Below are 20,305 nucleotides of genomic sequence, written 5' to 3'. Positions count from 1 at the left end.
TACAACAGAACCAAAAGAAAAGATTATACTTTCTTTAAATCTACATTGTTAATTCAATGTAGATTTACCAGTTCTTAGTTCAGTTCATGCTGTGAGCACCAATTCAACTATAGTGTCAATAACTTATAAACAATTATGCATTGTCAATCATTGCCAGAAACCAGCTCAGATGAGGAAAACAAAGACGTACATGGATCTATATCTGCGATTTGAATAAAGAAACACTCAGAAATGATGTGAGATTATTTTATTTACATCATCCAACATGAGAAAAACGTTACAAGAACACAAAACCACAATTTTCATGATAGGATCTTTGATATTTCGTTTAAATCATATTGGACATTATTGTACTTTTTTGTTTGTTTGTTTTATTCAACCAAATTGAAACTATAGTAATAATCTTTGACTTGATGCATTTATTTAAAAAAAGAGAGAGAAAATAAGATAGTTCCCTCTTAAGTGGTACCATCAAGAACGTTTGAATGAATAACGAAAAGGGACAATGAGGTAAAGAGGGTTTAAAGTTCTTGCAGGCGCTGCATGTGTTTGAGACTCGGTTCGACTCCGCTCAGTGTTTTTGTTGAGGGAGCGCCCTCGCCATGACGTCACCGTGATCCACATCCACGGAGGGGTGAGGCAGCAGACCGTCGCTGATCCACCGGTATCATGGCTTCCTAACTGACCGGGAGGACACCCTGGGATCTCTGTTGAATGACCGACTGATTGTCGCCCTTTCCAGACCCTGACTTTGGGACAGAGGGGCTCGGCCTCCCTTTCCCTCGAACGGCCGCCCCCGGGACTCCTGATATCTTTTCGTTTTTAGCGGTGAATTTCCGTTCGTACGCGGTGGAACGAAGATGGCCGACCCGGCGGAGTGCACGATTAAAGTGATGTGCCGATTCAGGCCTCTGAACAGCTCCGAGGTCACCAGAGGCGACAGATACATTCCCAAGTTCCAAGGGGAGGACACTGTTGTTATCGCGGTGAGTTATTCGACACGAAGAGCCTCCGTTCCCGGTCAGTCGGAGCCCTCTGGCACAGTCAGCTGTACGCCATTTTTGATTGTCTGGTAGCTGTTAGCATCTTAGCTGGTGAGCTAATGTTAGCAGGGCTGACCTGTTCACCGCTGGCCCTCAGCTGCTGTCAACTTCAGGTGTCACCAAATATTTACCATATATTAAAGTAATGGATACCGGTCTTTAAATTGTATGTCACATTTCTGACCCAAAACTTTTCTCCACCTGCTGTTTCTGACAAAAAATAACCTATTTTGGAGTTGTCCTGTCACGGCTAAACGAGCTGTCATTCAACAAAGCCGCAAACACAGACTGGCACAGGTTAAAGTGTCGCCAGAAACCCGCCTGTCAGTCCGCCAAGTTCGTGCCGCTCTGTCATCATGATGTGAAGTTTTAATGAACCTGCGTGTCCATTATTGTATGGCTGTATGTACATTGAGTAGTGAACGTCAGCACAAAGCGTAAGCCAGCTTTAATTTGGAACTAGCTAGCACGCTGTTGGCTAACAGGCTAGGCCAGCTGGGATGTGATAGTTTAGCCGCCTCAGGCTTAACCAAAGCTAAGGGGAGCTAACTGACCAGCCTGCAGTAGAATCAGTGGATTATATTCCAACATATTAACAGAACAAGGCTTTCAAGCAGCTTTATGTATTTAAAAAGTTATTCTGTTTATATGTGAGTTTTGCTTTATTGGTCAACTAATTAAAAAAAACACTGACTTTCCTCACTGCGTTCATTAAAAATCTCTTTAATTAGTCTTTTAGTAGAAAGCTCTGAGAAAGTGTTAAGTATTTTATTTAATATCATACAAAAAAGTGGTCTTTGGAATATTTCAACTTATAAAACACATGAATTGTTTGTATTTTAGCACACATTTTGCACTTAACAATTTGTCCTAAGCACAACTATTGTTTACATAGGAAAAATATGGTGTCACAATTTTTGTCAATCTTTATTTGTTCTTAAAAGCTCGTCATACATCACGAGTTTGAATGCCATAAAAATTGGTTAAACGTTACTTGCAGCAAATGGTCTTTCATTGTGGACTTTGGAATTTCAAAGTCAAAGAAGCTTTATTGTCAATTCCTTATTTGACACAGATGGGATGGAAATTATTTTGTCCTCTTTACAGCAAAATCTAATTTCAAAAGTATTTATGGCAGTTGTTTTAAATTATGTTTATAAACAGGAAAGTGTTTGCTGAATTGACATTTTTTTGTATATCTATAAATGGGGAATGTGAAGAGCTTTCCATTTGTTTTGTGCCAAAGAGTGTGCAGACCATAATAGCCAAAGTGGTTTCCTGACTAGCTCAGTTGGCTCTGGGCCTTTAGCTAATAGCAGGCAAACTGTCCGTGGTGTGGCCGTGCCCATTTCGGAGTCATGGTGCTGAAATGCCACTTCTTTTTGCGAGGGGCACCACATGTTGCAAGCCTGCTGTTGCATCTGTTTGGAGAAGGGCTGTTCTTACAGTTGCCATAAGCAGCAGCAGCAGCATGGGCCTTTGGGTAATCCTCTTGTTTTGTCTCTTGGTTACCAGCTGTTCGACCAATCAGAGCAGCCCGTTGCTCATACTGAGCAGGCTATGTGGGTGGGGAAGGTAATTATGATGATGATGTAGTTTGTTTTGCTGATGGTTTTTGCAGGGTGAAGCGACTTAACTTGACTGATATTTTTAACCGTTAGATGTTGGGTGTACACTCTAAAAAAGTAAGAAGGTCTCAGCACCAGACACTTCTAACTCCGTTGGTAGAGAACCTCACCACAGCAGGTGCTGTCAAGACATGTCTCTAGCTTGTCTTTTGTTCTGAGTATTGTGATGCTCCTTTTTACTTGAGATTATCCATATACTTTGTTTGCAAGAAAACCTTTACTCAGCCATTCCATTCTCCAGATAAAGAGGAAGCAGAAACTTCCAGATAGGCGGGCACGAGTATTATATCAAGGTCCATTTGCCAGCCTAGCTTTGCCAGAGATGTGAGTGAGAAGCAGGTGAATAATTCATTGTGTTGCTTCACCATCAGCTTTACACTTAAAGATCAGGTTGTTCTCGTTTGCTTTGTTGCTGCTTTTTCTTCATCTTTCATACAGTGACAAAAGATGCTTGATAAGAATGCAGGGATCATCTTTTAGATGGTGCATTTTGCAGAGCGTGAGAGATAAAAGGAAAGAAAAGTATTAGAGAGATCAGGGGAGTCAAACTTGTAATCTGAAACACCTGCTTTTCTTTTCTCTTTTTATTGACACTGTCAGCACGGAAATACATGAAGAAAACCTAGATATTCATGTTCTTTCTAAAGAAAAATCACCGCCATTACATTTCATTTGCTGTACAACAAAAAAATGTGTAACCTGCAAGAACAAGCCCACTAGAAATAAGTTAAAAAAAAACTTCAAATTTAAAAGATTTTCTTCAAATAAAAAAATGCCATGAAAAGTAGTCTTCTTTAAAAAAATGGTTTCAATGAAAATAATCCTAGTTCCTGAAGCTATGTACCCACTGGGCATTTGATTGGACATCAAGAACGCGCTAAACACGTGTTCTTGAATACATGTTTGTCCCATGGTGTTCACACTGGAAAAGCAGGGAGGGGCTTCTTCTTTTGCTACTGTTTACTAGCACATATCCACCACTTTCAGTTGGAAGAGACTCAGTGTGAATAGTCAAAGTGGTATAAATCTGGTGAATCTTGCTCCAGGCCATTCCTTTCACAGCTATATTCAACTATAAGACTTTGTGTCATGTAATTCCGTCTGAACACAAATCACAATTATTAATCGCTCCTTCATGATCAATTAAAATGGCTGGCACTTCTGTAAATTAAAAAAGGACGCCATCGATACATTGCTACTGAATCTGAGTCACTGATTAGTCAAATTTTGACCAATGACTATGCATTTTGAACATAGTTCCCAAAAACGGTCTCAGAAACATGCGAGAACACGGAAGCCTGAAACACTCTTTTCACTGAAAGTAGTCGCGGCTTGCTGAGGGCGGTGTTAAGACATTTTTTCTTAAACCATGATTATTTTACTACTAAAAACTTTCTTGATAAGATTATTTTTGTTTCCTCTTGCTCAGGGGTCTTAAGAATTAGACAGTGCACATTAAAACCCTTCCGCTCTCTTTGGGGTCCAGATGGCTCCAGCCACATATTGATGTGTGATTCCTTACATGACAAATGTGGACAAATGTGGACAGGATTTTATGTCTGCCATGAACATTAGTGAAACTCAAAAATCAATGATAAAAAAAGTTCAGCGCACTATCTTGTGGGGTCCAGATGACCCCACTTTTAATGTAAACAAGTCAAGGAGAGTGGAAGGGTTAAAAGAGTCTTGTTGGTGCACTGGGGCTGTGTAATAACAAAACCATGGAGAGAAGGGAGTATGAGCGAACCAGTATGTACATTACAGGAATACATCTCTTTGTAATTCCAATTTCAGCCAATAATCTAATTAGGTAGAAGTGTAAGTAACAAAAACAGAAGCAACGAAGGCTTTAGGCTCGTCATTGTCTGCTCGGTGTACCCGGCAGCTCTGGTGGGTTGTCTCTGCTCCTTTTCTGGACAGAATTAACTGCCTGGATGTATTGATCTGTCATAAACTCCAAACATCTCTGTCATGTTTGCCCCTCGTTGTTGGATGAGACTGTAACAACAGATTGTGGATAGGTGTGGGATTGTTTTGAAGTTTTTTTTAGGGCTTGTTATCTGAACAATTGCAGAAGTGTGAACTTGGCATAGCTCTTAGTACCTCTCTGTGACAAAAATAAGGTTTAGCCTTCAGTGTTCACATCTGTTACTGGCTCCACACCAGCAAGCCCTAATCAGAGACACCTTCAAGGTGACACCAGCTGTTTCTCCACATTCTTGGCTTGTCCAGCATTTTCACTGGAGTGGGGACTCGAGTAATACATCACAGGAACTCCGCCCTTAAGGGTGGAGAGGAAAAGAGCCAGCTGGGGCTGAAAAACTCCCAAACGCAGCATTCTATCCCAACTTCAGAGCTGCTTGTTACACCACTTTGATTGCCCGGAGCTTTGCCATCTTAAATCCACCTCATTGATTATAGTCTCACTGGAATGTGCTTTGAAGTTTTGACAAGTGTGTTGTTTTTGTTAGTCAGCTATATTCTGATTAAAGTGAGAAGGTTCTTCCTCAAAGATCAGGGTTTGGTGAAGCCTGTTGTAGGGCTGTGTGGGGAAATGGCTTCAGTAGGATTACTCCTGTGGATGTCAACATTCATGCAAGCCTTTTAGCTTAGGTTCATGTGGCCTAGTTCTGCTGCATCACTATAAAACAACAGTGCCTCAAATTACTCACAGAGGAGTTAGTTTGGATCTTCACACAGCTATAGCATATTATAGAGAGATATTAGAGATATTATGTCTTCATTTCCTTTCTACTCCATAGCCCTAAAATACTATATAATGCAGAGCTGTCCAGTGACCCGGATTCAACGCAACTCAGACACCAACCCACTACTTTCTTATTATAATGCAGAATATGTTGTAATCCTTCTGCTGAAGTAAAAACCTAATAAATAGGAACATTTTACAAAGACCATTTATGGATCTCTTGTGTTCTGATAATGAATTGGATGATTTTATATTAAAAAAAAAATTAAAATACATCTTTGTCAATGAGAAATTGTTCAGACACAATACATTTTGGTCTATATTTGGTGATCAAGAGAGCATCAGTGCAGTTTTTCAGAGACTTCTCAGAAATTCCTAGAAACCAGATTTTGGAATTGTAGATTCCTCAATCAGGGGGGTCAAACTCAGTCACACAGGGGCCCAAAATCCAAAACACACCTTTGGTCGTGAGCTAAACAGGATAAACATTTATTGAACAACCTAAAACTACATTTTTAAAACTTGAAACTTGAAAAACAGCCATGAATATTGTTCCAGAATAAATCAACTTAAACTTTAAAGGGTGACCAAACAGGGAATTTGCAGGCTGACTCCACCCACAGCAGACATTTAGAAATCCAGTCAGAGGGGCGGAGCTTGGGGGCTGGACTGTTATCATTACTGGAGCTGCAGATCATGACGCGGGACTTCTGAAACTGACATGGTTTGACCGATCACAAAATTCAACTGTAATACCTCGATTCAACCAGTAGGGGGATTTTTTGACTATATTCTCAAGAATTAAGCAAGTTTATTTTAATTTATCAAAAATTTGGCAATGACCCACAGACAGCACTTTTAAAGCCCATTTATAGAGGTTAACAGACAAATTAATTTAGGGTTTGGTTACTCTTTTAAATAACTTTCAATATTTTACTCTACATTAAAAATATATTTTGTCAAAATTATACAAGTTAGAAATAAGTGCAAGATAACATCGGGCCATTAATAACAATAAAATAAAATGATCTGGAGGGCCGGATAGAATTACCTGGAGGGCTGGATAGAATTACCTGGAGGGCCGGATCCGGCCCCCGGGCCTTGACTTTGACACATGAACCCTAGATAGAGCTCCAAGTACTGGTAGTGAACGTGAGAGAATTCAGACATGACCGTTTTCTGTTTGTTTTTTATTTATGGCTTTTTCTGCTTTATCTGCATTGAATTGAGGCAAACCCTCTTTATCACATAAACTATTGCTTCTAGAGAATCTTTCTCTGACTTATTTACAAAAAGCTTTTGAAACACTTTAAGATAATATTCCATAAATAGCTTTATTAACACATTAAAAACCATTATTTATGTATTTGTACTGTAGGGTGTTAGTAAGATACTTATCAGCAAATGAGCATTATTATTAACATAGTAAGATTCATTAACATTCATAATTCATAGATGTATTAACATCTAATGTGAGACTATTGTCTACAAAGGCCGTACTGCTTACAAGCCTAACACGCTTAACTATCTTTCTGAACATTACATTGAGTGTTTTGCAGCACCTCATCCAAAGTGTCACCAAAGCTTCATTCTTTTGGAGGATTGCTCAAACCCACTTGTAGGTTTTGTACCCAGAAATCTGTGACTCTCTCTGGGGTGCCTGAGGCACGGCTGCAAGAAACCCTAAATCCTGCCTAGAAAGCACATTTTGTCAGTTTCTGCTGTTGTATGCATGTGCACCCGTTTTAAACCTCAAATCAATATTGTTAATCTAAAGAGCTCATTGATTTTTCATTGTTTGGTTTTCCTATTTATTTTTGACTGAAGTCTTACTGACATTTTCATCCTTTTTCGTTGTTTTGCAGGGTAAACCTTACATGTTCGACAGAGTCTTTCAATCAAATACAACACAAGAGCAAGTGTACAACGCCTGCGCCCAGAAGATTGTAAAAGGTACTTTTTTATTTATCTACATGGATTTGTATTTATGTATTTGTATTTATGGACCCAATGGTTGATTTAAAGGTTTAAAGGCCCACTCCAATCATTTTTGATCTATTTTCAAAGTGTTTCCAGTGGTTTTCTAATTATGATTATGTTGTTTTTAGCTAAAATGTAAAAAACCCTGTTGTTTTCTTGGACATAGTTTCTGCAGAACGGCAGGAGTTCATTAGAAATTCACTTGAGTTGTTGGCAAGACTGTTGGCAAGGACTAGCTCCGCCTCTTCCCGTTTTCCCTCTGTTTATGTGCTTTCCTGCTAACTTGCACCTCCAATTTGATATTAGCGGTGCAACAAAAATGGCGAGCAATACTGGAGCGATCCAGCCGTGCAGTTTTCTGGAAGTGAATGCATCAGAATGAAGTAGAGGGAGATTGTAGCTTGATGATTGTAGTTTGTACATCACAACTACAGGCTTTTTGCAACTGTGTTTTTTTCCCCCGTCTGCTCCTGCCTCACAACAATTTGAGTAAAGAATAAGTCAGAAATGTAATTTTGAGCTCAATTTTCTTTATATATATATATATGTCCTCCATCAAGAGATACATTTCACTTGAACATGTTATGGACACCAAAAACGTGATTTTCATTGGAGTTGGTCTTCAAATATAACAAAATATAAATCAGTATAACAATAATTATAACCAAAGAACCATAATGTTAGTGTTGAAACTTCCCTTTGCTTCTTTGTAGATGTTCTTGAGGGATACAATGGAACGATTTTTGCTTATGGGCAGACATCGTCTGGAAAAACACACACCATGGAGGTGAGGTCAACCCTATGAAGCTGAAGGAGTTGTTGTGTGTTGTTGACCAAAATAGAAAATCACAATTTATTTTTTTCTTTGTTTGCAGGGAAATCTCCATGACACAGATTCAATGGGAATCATCCCCAGAATAGTTCAAGATATCTTCAACTACATCTATTCCATGGATGAAAACCTGGAGTTTCATATCAAAGTAAGAAATCAAAACATGAAATCCTGAGCTGTGCTGCAGTGGTCGGTGTGGTTATGAAGCTAACGTTTATGATTTATGCTCTAAATGGTACCGTCTGACTGATACTTTTGGTGCTGGAAAGAGTTACCTCACTCGTCCTTTTTTATGTTTTTACCGCCTTTTAACCCACATGTGTGAAGAGCTGAATCATTCTGCTGAGTCATGTTTCCTGTCTTTTCTTTGTAGCTCCTGCTGCACTCTTATGGCATTTTAAATACTTAAAAAAGTAGAAATCTCACTAAGGAACACACCATGCATCTGTCAGCAACTTCTCATTTATTTCCTTTTTTCTTCTTCAGGTTTAAATTAAATTTTTTGGGTTTATTTATCCTTCCAATTTTTTTTTGTAAAACTAGTAATTAAAAAGTGGACTTTTCATTTTTAAAAATGAAATTGTTCCATTAAAAACTTTTTTTTATATAAAATACATTTATTTAAAGGGAAAATAGATGTACAGATTGTTTTTTAATATTTATACCCAGCCCTACTCATGAGAAGAAATGTCTTTGTGTGTGAAGCTGTCGATGATGAAGACTTTGTGTGATTGTGCTGTTTTGTAGATTCACTTTTTTTTTTATCTGTTTTGATAATTACTTTTTTTCTATTCCAGGTTTCCTATTTTGAAATCTACTTAGACAAGATCCGAGATCTTCTGGATGGTGAGTGTCGTTGTCGGAGTTCTTTTTGCAAGACGTAGGGAAGTGTAAAAACAAAAGCAAAAAAAATAATTTTTTTATCAGAAATAATTAGGGCTGTAACAAAATTTTGATTCAGTGAAATATCACAATAACGTATTGGCCGACATTTAATTATTTTAAAGCAATCATGTAGTTCAGTCGTACTTTTGTTTTCCCCTTCAATATTTCCTAAAATACTAAAAGAAAAGCTCCACGAATTTGCTCAGGTTAAAGCAACTTGTCTATGAGATGCAGTTGAAGTCGTAATGTTCATATCATTAAATAACATGTATTTTACAATTTTGCTTTTGCAAAAAATTGTATTAATATTCAGATAATTCTTAAGTCATAACTTAAACTGGGATATATCAGGATACTTATTGTATCATGATACGTGTATTGTGATACTAATTGTATCGACAGATTCTTGCAGCTAAACACCTCTAGAAATAACGTTCATTTTTAAAGCCTTCAAGTGTCTCAGTCATAAAAAGAGGTCAACACAGTCCACCTATTCAGAATAGAATGAAGCTGCCTCTCTGATGTGTTTATTTCCGTCTGTTTCCAGTGTCTAAGACCAATTTGTCAGTGCACGAAGACAAAAACAGAGTACCCTACGTGAAGGTGAGACCTGCGATTCGTCACAATAATCTGCCATAACTTGTTCCAGAAGTTGACTCATGTTCGGCTTTGTCTTGAAAGGGCTGCACTGAAAGATTTGTCTGCAGCCCAGAGGAAGTCATGGATACGATTGATGAGGGCAAATCCAACAGACACGTCGCTGTCACAAGTACGCTGCCGCCACCACCGCCGCCATCGCCATCATCCTTTTCCTTTGCAAAGATTGTGGTGCTTTTGAGGGGATGGATTGAGACCAAACATTTGTTCTTTTCCTCCATCTCCAGACATGAATGAGCACAGCTCCCGGAGTCACAGCATCTTTCTGATAAACGTCAAACAGGAGAACACTCAGACAGAACAGAAGCTCAGTGGAAAACTCTACCTGGTGGATCTTGCTGGGAGTGAAAAGGTAAAGTCACAATCCTCGCATATTGCTGTCTAGCTTTAGTTTTTGTCCATGTTGACCTTGGGTCGACCCATGTCTCGTTTAGGTCAGTAAAACGGGTGCAGAGGGAGCCGTTTTGGACGAGGCCAAGAACATCAACAAGTCCCTGTCATCTCTGGGAAACGTCATCTCGGCGCTCGCTGAAGGAACGGTACGAAGCTTCACTTGAGTTTGGCAACTTTTATGGGTTGTTTGCTGCTGTTTTCTATTTCTATCTTTGGGAAGCTCTTCTGGAAAAATCCAATATTTCTACACCATTAAAGGAAAGCACACACATTTAACTTTTTATTTTGACATTTTTAATGAAGTTTCTCCTTTTTCAGCGAAAAATGAACTCCAGGGGGGAGGGGCTTTCTCTGCCATCTCTCTTCTAAATTAAGTTTTTCTTTTGCTTCAAGCTAAATAAATGTACTTTTGAAAAAGAAAATAAAGAAAGTGACTACTTACATTTAATTTTTGAAATACGTGCAGCCAGTGCTGTACGTTTTGTTGGACACACAGACCCAACAACAAAATCCTGCCATGGACACAACTAAAGTACGTGCAGACAATGCAGCCATGTGGAACGCTGCTGCACGTATGACATGCGGCCACCAGGAATTTTAACCACTTTTGGCGCTGGTCTCATAAATAAGTGCAAATAACGTCAGAAGAAAAAGAGAAATTGAAAGCATTTTAAAACTTGACAGTACATATTGTAATCTTTGAAGAAATATTGAAAATAAAAAAAAATGTAAATCAGAAAATCTATTTAACTTGAAGGAAATATTGAATTTGTAGCAAATGTAATGCTTCTTCATCTTTTGGTAACAGTCTTTGGTTTATAGTTTTTTTTCTTTAAGTATCATATTTACAATTTTTTATTAACATTTCAGCAATTCTTTTAAGTTTACAGTGTGTACCTTCAAGGTTTTTTTCTTTCAAGTTTAAACAGTTTTCCATTAAAAAAAAACAAAGTACAATCATTTACTTTAAGCTTATCCTGATTTGACCCCACACAAGCTCACGTGCCAGTCTTCCTAATGAATACAAAGCCAATCTAAAAAATGGAAATAAAGGTTTTTTACTTATAAAACAGTTGGTAACTGTTGTAGTTTTGTTTCTTTATAGTGGTATTAAAACATGATCGTAATCCTGTAAAACATTATACATTTCTCTGTTTCATTGTTATTGGAAGAGAAAAAAAGAAGTCGGTAAGAAGTTTAGACGGTAAAAAAGATCGAAAAGTTGATTTAAAAAAAAGCAGGAAAAGCAAGTTATTGTTTTTCTTGTTAAGACGGCCTAAATGTCAAACTTAAGCTCTCTCAGATTAAAATGAGCCCTAATCTGTTTTTTGGCTCATTTATCACCACAATAAGCATTGTCCTGCAGCTTTACGCCGCGATTGCACCCCCACTCAACAAAAGCCACTGTGTTTAATTACCCACGCTGCTGTTAATGCAGCAAACAGAAGGGAAGCCTGTTCTTTTCCCCGTTTCACCGCCTCGAGCTCGGTGTGCATGATGAAAATCAACCCCCCCCCCCCCCCCACCCCAAGTTATCTCGGAGTGACGCTTCCATTTTCAGCCATCTACAGGTCCTTTGTGTGGCAAAAATAACTTGAGTTGATATAAACTTTCCTCGGAGCAACGCTCGGCTCCGGCTTTTCATGCCGATTTCATCCCTTTCACTTTGATCAAGTGTTTGTTTGTTCTGTGGCTCATCCGCTCCGTAAACAATCGGCGGCAAACGGCTGCTGGGATATTCATGATGCTTCCAAACAGATGAATGGTTGTCCACAGATGCCTCACTGCTGACACCACTGCTCGAGGCTGTGATAGTAGCCTGATCTTATAGCAATCCATCAGTTTTCCTGAAGAACTCTGTGTGTTTTAGTTGGGATGTCCCATTAACCCTTTAACCTCTGTAATAGTAACCGCTCGCCTGGACCTTTTTTTCTCTGCACATCACATCTCTCTAAATAGTGAAATCTTTTGCCCCTTTTTCCAGAATAAGTTTAACCTCTAATATCATTCAAGAAATGATAACTTTTTTTATGTTCTAGATGCATAAATTGTGTGAAAAAAAAAACGGATTTGTTTTTTCATAAAGTCTTAACTAGTAAAAGCTCTGATCCAAAGATGTTTGAGATGACAAAAACTGAATAAAACATATAATAAACAAGCACAAGAAGTTTTGTTTTTTCTGGATGATTTTATTTTTCTTCTACAGCTTCTTGAAGTGGAATAAAAATTGATATTTTTTGATCATATTGCAAGTTTTTAAACCGTTTCTGTCCAGCTCAACGGCACATTCTTCACATGTCCAAGTGATCATTTTTGACAAGACAATGTGATTAAAAAACAAATCAGTATGAGTTATTTATTTATAACAGGGAATGTCAGATTTTAGTCAAATTTTAGCTAAAGCAAATCCTTTGTCTAGGGACAGATATGAAAAAAATATTTAAAAAAATAGGAGTACCACAGAAACTTGCTAATAATGGTTAAAAACTGCATTAGCATTATTCAACTAAATCTAATCAAAGGCACTTTTTTTTAACAAAAATTCTTTACTTACTGCATCTGGGATGAAGGTCCACCTCCTGTCATGTTCTATTTTTCTAACTCCTCATCCAATTATCTAGCAGGAGCTTTCTTTTTCCTGGTTTGTCTTTTTGAACTTTTTTCACTAAATTAGCTCCATTGCTTCAATCGATCTACATTTCTTCAATGAAAAGATCATGATGTGATATTCTATGCTAATGACTAAAGAAGTTCACCGCTTTTCTTTGTCCTCTTTCTACAGGCCTACATCCCTTACCGAGACAGTAAGATGACTCGAATCCTTCAGGACTCGCTGGGTGGTAACTGTCGGACCACCATCGTCATCTGCTGCTCCCCTTCCTCCTACAACGAAGCAGAAACCAAATCCACGCTGATGTTCGGACAAAGGTCAGTAGAAGACAGATCTGTATGGACTTTTTCTCAGATACATCAACTGCTTTTTAAAGGTAAAGGTTGAAGTTTTCAAACCAGGAATAAATCGATTTATTCTATTTCCCGCTCAGAGCAAAGACCATCAAGAACACTGTGACGGTGAACATTGAGCTGACGGCAGAGCAGTGGAAGCAGAAGTACGAGCGGGAGAAGGAGAAGAACAAGACGCTGAGAAACACCATCACCTGGTTGGAGAACGAGCTCAACCGCTGGAGGAATGGTGCGCTCATCTACTCATTTTTACGAACTTTGCGATGACATTCAATCGTAGTCACGGTAAATACCTGTCCTCAGGTGAGAGCGTTCCTGTGGAGGAGCAGTTTGATAAGGAGAAGGCCAACGCCGAGGTGTTGGCTCTGGACAACATCCTCAACGACAAGTCGGCCTCGACGCCCAACGTGCCTGGCGTTCGCCTGACAGATGTGGAGAAGGAAAAGTGTGAGGTGGAGCTGGCGAAGCTGTACAAGCAGCTGGATGATAAGGTGAGGAGAACCTCACCAAACGACCATCACGTCCTCCTCACTCTGTCCTGGAGGCTTCTTCACTTCTTCATCTTCACTTGTTGATCAAGAGACATAAAAAATGTGGCTCTGAATCCTGCAGATCTTCAAATCTGTCAGCAGATGCAGAGATTATCTTCTAGATTTCTCTCAGTAAAGGTTCATCCATAGATGTCACTCTCTGTTCCGCTGATACGAATACAGGGAAGCTTAAAACAGAAGTCACAGTTTTTCAAAGTCACGTTGGTGAAATCAGGTGGTTAAAACCCAACAGTCCTGCTCATTAGAACTACATTAAATATCCAATTTTGTCAACTGCTGGGTGTCATCGAACAACTGCTCTTTGCTAATTGCGCTCTCCCTCCTCTCATAGGATGAAGAAATCAACCAGCAGAGCCAGCTGGCTGAGAAGCTGAAGCAGCAGATGCTGGATCAGGAGGAGGTGAGTACTGCAGGTCTAACAGGTGGGAGGAGGTGCAGGTGCAGAGGGAGGTCATGATGCGTGCTGCTCCACAGCTGGGAGGAAAGATGTGGGCCTTACATTTGCTGGGATTGTTTGAAGTCAGCCAAAAACTCAAGCCATTTCATTAATATACCACCAATTGATTAACTTTAGTTTTTTTTTCCCTAAATTTAGAATCAAAATACATTTTCTGGCTATAGAAACAATGACTTGTGATTTGGGATTTATTTCAGTTGAGTAAGGAGCACTTTTTATAAATAAAAATTGATGTTTTTCCCCATGAAAACTTACTGAGATATTGAAATAATAATAATAATAAACTTTATTTATAAAGCACTTATATTGTCCATACAGACCTGAAGTGAAAATAGGTTAAAAGTGTACAAAAGAATGCTACAATTTTTTTTTTAAGAACTGTCAATCATAGTTAATGTATATTGTTTTTCTTAGTAAAGATTAATACAATATCAATCAATCACATTTTCTTTTGTTGTTATTTATCTTCAAGCAAGTTGCATGTTTGCACATACTGTGTATGCCAGTGTAAAGTAAAACATGCTGAAATCTTTTATCCAAGATCATCATTACTGTTCTCAGTGTTGATACTGATAGAAAATACATTTTTTACCTGATGATTTGTCTTATAAAAGCCTGGTTCAGACTGGACACAGAACGGAGACCGCTTCCATGTGGCGCCCCTGTTAACCTATGGTGTAGTTCTTACCAGACACGAAGCGCCGCGTCTTTTTGTGTCTGATCTATGTTTTGCGTGAGCCTCGAGGGATCCGAGTCAATTCTGGCACAAAGTTACGCCAAGACACACGAGAAAGTTGGTCAGTTTTTAAAATATGATCAATTTTTCACAATAAAATACCTCAGTTGTCAAATACGATCATATTTTTGTATCTAAGCAGACTAGAGATGACCCAGGTATCAGGGAGACAAAATACTAACAAACAAGTTACACCATAAGATTATTTTAAGGAGACTACTGTAGTTTGGAGTTAGAAGAGAGTCCAATGTGTTTTCCTTAAAGATGGCAATTAATGATCCGTTATGGTGTCAACTCGTCTAAGGGCTTTAAAAAAAACAGCATCTGCTTCATGGCAGCATCTGTTTCTGCTTTCATCCTCCCACATCAGTTTCAATAAAGCTGTAATAAGTTTCTGCTTTAGTGTTTTATATCACAAGCTTTGCTAATGATCCATATCCAGCAGATGCATGTAATATTTCATCATTTAGATGCTTTTTTTTTTAAACCATTTTATCATAAACATGTTTTAAATTTAGAAAGTGGCTTGTTGTATTTATTTATTGTTTCTATAATTAATTTCTTCATTTAGCGAGTAAACGTTGTTGCTCTATCAGTGTCACTTTTAAGAGTTTTTTCACTACAATCTTACATGGTTTGATCCTAAGGATATATGAAAAAAGTTCATATTTTAATGAATATTATTAAACTTTTCTGATACTCGTTGGAAAAAGGAGATTAAATCAAGAAGCAGAGACTGTCTTCTCCGTTTTCAGATGATTCTAAGATGCCCAATGACATGCATGGATGCAGTAGCTTGTGCTACACTTTTAAAGACATTTGTATTAAAGTATGAGAGAATGTACAGTTTTCTTTGGTTTATTGTGGGGTTACGTTCCAGGAAATACCAGCAATAGGTGAAATTCACAATTAATTATAGTTTGTAGAATGACAACAAAGATCTGATCCAGATCAAAGATTTATGTAGATGTGGCAAGGTTAGTACATACTGTACAGGAGCCACAGAGATTGATTGACATGGTGAACAGCCAATCAGAGCGCAGAACACAATGGGCTGGAGTAAAAAACAGAAAGCACTGAAAAATACCTGCAAAAAAGCAAGACTATGAAATGTGAACCGTGCTACAGTGAGAGAACACTGTTGTCTGTAATCTGATGAAACCACATCAATGCAGCCTTAGTTTCTACCATTCAACCACCGCAAGAAAACGACAACAAAAGAAGCTCACGCTGGTTATGACGCTAAAGTCTTTTTACCAAAGGAAGTCTTGAGATGTTTGTATCTGGCTCTAATGTTTAAATTCAGACTTTGGGACATGGTACCTGAGGGTTCAGATCTAGTAACAAACTTATTGATCATCTACCATGCAGCTCTTGGCCTCCTCCCGACGGGATCACGAGAACCTCCAGGCTGAGCTGAATCGCCTGCAGGCGGAGAACGAGGCCTCAAAGGAGGAGGTGAAGGAGGTGCTGCAGGCTCTGGAGGAGCTGGCTGTCAACTACGACCAGAAGAGCCAGGAGGTGGAGGATAAGACCAAGGAGTTCGAGAGCATCAGTGAGGAGCTCAGCCAGAAGTCGGTGAGTCGGGACCACCACTGCATGCTGGGATCTCCACTAAAATGTCTACTTTTGAGTTTGAACCTCACTAGAGCATGAAATGATCCAGAAGAACAGCTCCCACGTGCCACGCTTTCTTCAGACTGATTGATAAGGATTTGAACAAACTAGTTCTGTTGGTTTGTTTTGGCGTGGGCTCATTGTTTTGTTTTTGTTTAGTCTTTTTTGTGGCCTGCTTTACTTCCTGCTTCCTCTCAAACAATAATTCTGCTGGAGGGTAACTATGAAACCAAACGGAACTCAAACGTTCAGCCTCAACACTGACCAAATATTAGAAACTGTGCACGTCTGTGGGGAAGCCATTCAAGGTCATGATGGATCACGCACCTTTAACGTGACAAACCTGTCAGTGCAGCTCAGCTGGTGTGTTTTGTTAAAAATCTCCAAAATCTCTTTCTCAGCCCCAGATCTCTAAGTGTGATAAATCCTCCCGCAAGTTTGAAGTGTGGAGGTTCACAAAGTTGTGTCTGGAAGAGTCACAATAGCGTAGCAGCTAATCTAAACAATGTTATTCATAAGACTGCCAGCTAAATTACACAACTATTATATATAATCATTTTTAATAAAACACAGCAAGAAAAGATTATTTTACTTTTTAGTGTTTTATGTTGCTTAATTCCTGTAGAAAAGTATTATAAGCCAACAATCCATAGTTTTTGTCAGACCTTAAATGCATCACACTTTTGTGACTCTGAACCACTGACTGTATAAAACAACTGGACCAATATGGACTCCATCATGAAGGAGCCAGGCAGAGTCAGTGCGTAGAGATTAGGGGTTTGAGTCATTGTTTCTATGGCAACCACTCTCACCCAATGGTAGCAAGCTTGTTGGAAGTCGACTTGACTTTCCCTTCGACTGAAATTGGGCTCAGGAAAAACAGTCAAACGCTTCCATCACTGGACGCTGGGGGCCTGAAGGCACCACCTACTTTTAATGGAGGCATCTGATTGGCCAGTTTATAGCTTGGATAACTTGCACTACAGAAACAAAATATCCTGAAAAAAATATGATTATCAAGAACATGTTAAAAAAGTAATCAGAACCAGAACTGTTATTTTGACTACCAGTAATAGAATGACTGACAAATAACTGTTTATTCCCTAGAGAAGTCTAATAGATTTTGGCTTCTTGGAACAGCAGGTACTTCCTGTTTGGAACACAAGGGGGGAGGGGTCACTCAGTCCAGTTCTCATATAACGTCAATGGTTTCAACTTTTCATGTTGAAGAATTTCTACACATAATCGTTGTTGTGCTTCTATGAATGTTTGGACTAAACCCTTGAATACACATTTGTGAATCTCCACACTTGAATGTATAAATGTATGTGAGCAGATCCACATCACAACAGGTAGAGTTAGTCAGCTTTTCCTGCAGGAGCTTCTTGCTTGTAGCAGTGTGTTCACAACAAGCCTACAGTTTCTTAGTATGAGAAGGACAAACGCAGAAGTATTTATCACTGGTTTATCACTGTTTCCCCCAAAGAAACGGTGATAAACCAAACAGTTGTTCCTGCCTCCTTCACTGTGGTTCTTTCTGATCTCTTTAGTGACAAACACACAAAGGAAGTCCAACTGAGTCCTGGCTTTCAGTTTTTGTAAAATGACACTGAAGAAATTAGATTTATTTTTTTAGCAGTTGAATGAGTGTAGAATAAATGTTTTCTCATTTTTAACAGATTACATAAGTGCCCTCCTCTTCTTTCAAATTCTATGGAACCCCTAAAGGGACATTGAAAAAAAAATCTAAAAATTTAAGTAAAAATAGTTTTGGCTACTAACTGTTGCACGCCTGATAGTAACTCAATTTTTTTACTTCAATTTTTAGAAGAAAAAAACAAATTTACTGTCTGGCGTGCAACAGTTATTAACCGGAAATAATTCTTTTTAACTTAAATCTTTAGATTAAAAAAAATAAAACGTTACTATCTGGTGCACACCTGTGAGTAACTAGAGATTTTCTTTTACTTCAGATTTAAGGAAAAAATTAATTTACTATCTGGTGTGCAGAAAAAAATTAATTTACTATCTGGTGTGCATTAGGAAGTAACCAGAAAGAATGTTTTTTCACTTAATTTTTTTATGAAAAAAACTTTTTAATTAGTTAATATCTGATGCGGACCAGGTACTAACTGGTGCGCATCAGATATTAACCAGAATTTTTTATAAACCTCAATTGAAAAAAGAGTATATATATTTTTTAACTTCGATTTTTACTTCCATACTTTTCCCCAATTTAGCTTGAGAATTTTTTAATCTACTTTTTAAAAATATTTTAATACACTTTTATGTTGTTTTTTTTCCTCCAGGAAGCTTAATGTGACTATACAATCTCGTCATCATTTCTTCATCAATAGCAGTTCAAAAGCTGCTCAGCTGCTTTCAGACACGAGTCTTTTAGCTTCCTGTCTGCACTGTTTTTGTTTTCTAACATTTGTTGTGCCTTTTATCCATGGGCTGCTCCTCCAGGTGACACCTAGAACAGTTCCGGCTGTGCAGTAAACACACAGAAAACAGTCTGGAGAGTTCCAGCTTTGATGTCAGTGGAGCGGAACTTTCCAAACTGCTTCATTTCCTCATTAAAACTCAATAATGGTGAACATTACAGCTCTGTCATGCATACGGATCCTTCGCTTGTGTGTTTTAACATCTGGGAATCTGTTATTTTTCTACGCACCTGTTCTGAAATTCAGCTGTCAGGGATCTGGTTTTCTGTGTTGGTAATGAACTCTTCCTCTCCTCACAGTCCATCCTGTCATCTCTGGATTCTGAGCTCCAGAAGCTGAAAGAAATGTCCAACCACCAGAAGAAAAGAGTGACAGAAATGATGTCCTCCCTGCTCAAAGACTTGGCAGAGATCGGCATCGCCGTAGGCAGCAATGACATTAAGGTGCATTTTCTCACTCTTTCTTTTTTTTTTTATTCTTTCTTTACGACTTTGATCTAAACGTTTTTCCTCCCTTCTTTCAGCAACACGAGGGAGGCAGCGGCCTGATAGACGAGGAGTTCACCGTGGCCCGTCTGTACATCAGCAAGATGAAGTCTGAGGTGAAGACGATGGTGAAACGCTGCAAACAGCTGGAAGGCATCCAGGCGGAAAGCAACAAGAAGATGGACGAGAATGAGAAGGAGCTGGCCGCCTGTCAGCTGCGAATCTCCCAGGTAACTGCCATGTCGCAGCAGAAAGGCAGCATTTATTCATCTGTTTGTCCTCATCCTGATGCCTGGATGCTAGCATGAAACGCTTCCTGTTTGTCAACACAGCATGAGGCCAAAATCAAGTCCCTGACAGAGTACCTGCAGAACGTGGAGCAGAAGAAGAGGCAGCTGGAGGAGAACGTGGACTCTCTGAATGAGGAGCTTGTGAAGCTCAGTGCTCAGGGTGAGACGCTGCACCACAGCAGACGGATGCTGACCCCTTCTGTCAGATCAGCCCCTAGAAATTGAAAGAATTGAATTTAAAGAGAAAAAAAAAGAAACAAAAAGTTCAAGTAATGTTTTTAATAAATGTCTAGTTCATTATTTCTTCATTTTTAAAGTCACTCTGTTTATTTTCTATGGTAAAATCGCTCTCAGTGATCTTTTGATTATGATTTTGAAGTTTTCTGCCAACATCAAAAAAGAAATTCCCCTCTGAATTGTAGGTGGGACTGTTGGCGCGGAAGTACTGGTAACCCTCAGCTGATATCCCATGATTCCTTTGTTTACAGTCTCTCCTGCTAGCTTACAGCCCCTCACAATCCCAAATTAACATTACCAGGGCAACAAACCCGGCGAACAATATCAGAGCCATAGTTTTGAAACAATTCCAGCTCAGACAAGGAAAACGAAGATGTTCATGGTTCTATTGTCTAC

General features: G+C 38.8%; 1 protein-coding gene across 1 annotated transcript in view; it reads left to right on the top strand.

The window, feature by feature from the left end:
* The first annotated feature begins 519 nt into the window (after positions 1–519).
* The window catches only part of LOC112151005 (kinesin-1 heavy chain), a 29,314-nt gene continuing 9,528 nt past the window's right edge, over positions 520–20,305 (top strand). The window contains exons 1-17 of the mRNA XM_024279586.2: positions 520–986; positions 7,244–7,331; positions 8,072–8,145; positions 8,234–8,338; positions 8,988–9,036; positions 9,623–9,678; positions 9,757–9,844; positions 9,960–10,084; positions 10,167–10,271; positions 12,908–13,053; positions 13,170–13,318; positions 13,393–13,580; positions 13,972–14,040; positions 16,205–16,411; positions 19,197–19,340; positions 19,421–19,612; positions 19,715–19,832. Of these exons, the coding sequence (XP_024135354.1) occupies positions 861–986; positions 7,244–7,331; positions 8,072–8,145; positions 8,234–8,338; positions 8,988–9,036; positions 9,623–9,678; positions 9,757–9,844; positions 9,960–10,084; positions 10,167–10,271; positions 12,908–13,053; positions 13,170–13,318; positions 13,393–13,580; positions 13,972–14,040; positions 16,205–16,411; positions 19,197–19,340; positions 19,421–19,612; positions 19,715–19,832 (2,029 nt within the window). The 5' untranslated portion in view covers positions 520–860. The remainder of the gene's footprint in view (positions 987–7,243; positions 7,332–8,071; positions 8,146–8,233; positions 8,339–8,987; positions 9,037–9,622; positions 9,679–9,756; positions 9,845–9,959; positions 10,085–10,166; positions 10,272–12,907; positions 13,054–13,169; positions 13,319–13,392; positions 13,581–13,971; positions 14,041–16,204; positions 16,412–19,196; positions 19,341–19,420; positions 19,613–19,714; positions 19,833–20,305) is intronic.

Source organism: Oryzias melastigma, linkage group LG17 (assembly GCF_002922805.2).
Source record: "Oryzias melastigma strain HK-1 linkage group LG17, ASM292280v2, whole genome shotgun sequence".
NCBI lineage: Eukaryota > Metazoa > Chordata > Actinopteri > Beloniformes > Adrianichthyidae > Oryzias > Oryzias melastigma.
This window is presented reverse-complemented; position numbering and strand designations above follow the sequence as displayed.